General features: G+C 48.1%; 1 protein-coding gene across 1 annotated transcript; it reads right to left on the minus strand.

The window, feature by feature from the left end:
* Nucleotides 1-1,398: 1,398 nt before the first annotated feature.
* On the minus strand, nt 1,399-2,374 carry LOC133247464 (testis-specific H1 histone). The gene has a single exon (XM_061416306.1). The coding sequence runs from the start codon at nt 2,249-2,251 to the stop codon at nt 1,517-1,519; it is 735 nt and encodes a 244-aa protein (XP_061272290.1). The 5' UTR covers nt 2,252-2,374; the 3' UTR covers nt 1,399-1,516.
* Nucleotides 2,375-2,747: the final 373 nt, after the last annotated feature.

A 2,747-nucleotide genomic window follows, 5' to 3' on the forward strand; every position in this document is an offset into this window, starting at 1 on the left:
ATGTTTCTCTTTGCCTTTTTTTCAGGTGGCTATTTTCTGATTGTTTGCTTCATTCTGCCTCTTACAGACAATTCAAGTGCATAGTAAAACTATAGCAGGGGGAGATTTCAAAGTTCAGATCATCTATAGATGAAATACAGGGCAAGCATTTTGCTGTTACATTGTATAGGTTTAAAGGACTGATCCTCATTTAAAGGTGTCAGTGAATATTAGCATCACTGAACTTTGTTTTAAATATAAATCCCGTGCCCCCTTATAAAAGATATCAGAATTTTCTGGGGAAAGTTTGGTCAAGTATACTCTAAAAAACTCATATGTACACTTCCCAAGGAACCATTTCTGTATCCTGTCATAGCCGATGGCATGAGAACTGTTCTCATAGTGCGCTTTATGCCTGCTTTGAGAACCCAAAGAAATCATGTATTTGCTCCAATTTGGTATATAGTGCTTAGCACATGTGTTTTGAGAAGAGCAAAGATCTAGCTATTCATTACTTAGCCTTCCCCATCTTCTTTTATTTCTGATATGCATTCTGTATATCTTAGTAGTTTCCTCACTAGGAGATAGTACTTTCTCAGCTGATAATTCCCTTAATGAATTTTGTCAATCAAAGCACACACCATGATGTCTAAGTCCCTCTTATCATTTTACAGACACTTAAGATCACCTAAAATAATCGAACTCTAATTCCAGCATTTTTTTAAACTGAGAAGGAAACCAAGACCATGAGTGATTAAATAACCTAGTTAAGGTCAGAGTGGCAGCACTTTGACTAGGATCCTGGTCTCAATAAGTACTGATGCAGTATAGTTTTCTGTGGTAGCACATTATCGCTCTATCACAAATCATTTCTACTCATATATAATTCTTGTGATAAGCACCTACCATGACTCAAGCCTTGTGCTAGATGCTTTCACACACACGGTCACTCAATTGAGGATTAACATATAAGACATTTTTTTCTAAGTTAAAACAATTATCAAATCAGGGCAAAAATTACAAACGCATTACAATCAATTGCGGGAGACAGGCCGTCTTCTAAAAGGAATTTCCAGTAAGAACACTTTGGATTAGTGGGACCACTTAACCTAAAGGCTGTCTATTCTCTTGCCCCAGTGATGCCCCTGGACTTCTCTCCTTACTTGCCCTTCTCTCCAAAACTCAATTTAGATTTGCTAGGCTGTCTCACATTAATCCAACACATCCTCTAACCCCGTGAAGTTGCTGGCTTTCTTCTACCTGTTTTCTTTCCTTTTAAAAGGCATTTTCCTGGCTCCTGCAGCAGAAACAGAATGTCATACACCTTGTTCTGTCTTCACTCGACAGGCTTCTGCTACACGTCTCAGCTCAACACCCACCCTTTCCCCTTCGGGTGCGGCAAAGAGGAAACACACACAATGCGGTGGAAAGGTCTTGTATATATTTTGTTCATTCCAACGAGTGTTGGGGGCTGCTCTCACTGGGGCCTATGGGGGGAAAGGCATCTGTGCCTGGAGGAAGGGGCGTGGCTCCCACACTATGGACTCCCGGTCGCACTCCGAGCACCTTCAGCTTTAGCAGAAGTCTTGGTGCGAGTAGCCCTCGAGTCGCACGTCTTCGCCGTTGGCCTCTGGACGGTCCGTTTCACCGGCCTCCCCGGGTCCTGCTTCTTTTCTTCCCTGGCCTTGGAGCTTGGCCTCTTCGCATTTCGGGATCTGGGCCTGATGTCTTCCTTCTTGGCCCTCCCTTCCTCCTTGGTTCTGGAACTCACCAGGTCCTTGGCCCTTGACCTCACCTTCCTCGAGTCTGCCCTCGAGCGCCCCCTCCTCACCTTCCTGGCCACCGTGCGGCGCGCAGAGCGCCTGCGTGAGTTCCGCGCCCCGAGAGGGGTCCTCGGCGAGCGCCCACCCTCCTCCAGCCTTGGGCGTCCTGGCTTTCTCTTCGGCTTCGGAATCTTCCAGATCCTAAAGTAGCCGGCGGCTTCACTGCCAGTCACCCGGAGGTGAAGGCCCTTCCCTTCAGACCCAGACCTTTCGCCCGAGAGGCGGCCGCACTTCCTGCGCACCTCGTAGCCCGCATTTCCAAGCTCCTTCTTGAGAGCCGCCAGGGTCAGCCTTTTGTGTGAGGCGATGGCGCGGAGCAACAGCTGGGACACCTTGAGCACGGAGCACGAGCTCCGCCTCAGGGGTCCCGCGAGGCCTCTTTCCGTGGGCTGCTGGGTTTTAACTTCAGTACCTTGGGATTCGTCCATGGGCTCAACCCCTTCAGCCATGGCCCCGCTCCCGCTCCCGCGGGGCCACTGGCTCTGAACCTCACTCACCCAGGTATGAGCTAATAAGACTGCGGCTGCCGGGCCACGTCACAAAGGCAGGTCCTATTACGAGGGCGGCCGACCCAATGGGTAGGGGGGGCCTTTCTCACTTTGACAAAAAAAAAAAGGAAAACCAATCAGACGCCGTTTCCTTCTAGGTCTTACACCAATTCGGATTTTCAGAGCCTCTGCACACCTGAAAAATCCCCTTTATAATATCCAGGGTTCTGTTTCCTGGTCTTAAGTTTATACTTCTCACTGATCTTGATCTCAGCCGCTTTCTGAAGGTCACTATTTTTCCTGTGGTCCTGCACATCATCTACCCACATTCTCCTACAAAGGAAGAGAAGTTGTTCCCAACCACCCGCAAGTAATACACTGCCTTTAACAAGTGGCTGTGGTAGTCTATAAAACACAACCCGGCCGAGAAACTCCCATTTTTAGGTCCCACCAGGAA

The sequence above is a fragment of the Bos javanicus genome, chromosome 5 (genome assembly GCF_032452875.1).
Source record: "Bos javanicus breed banteng chromosome 5, ARS-OSU_banteng_1.0, whole genome shotgun sequence".
NCBI classification, from domain to species: Eukaryota; Metazoa; Chordata; class Mammalia; order Artiodactyla; family Bovidae; genus Bos; species Bos javanicus.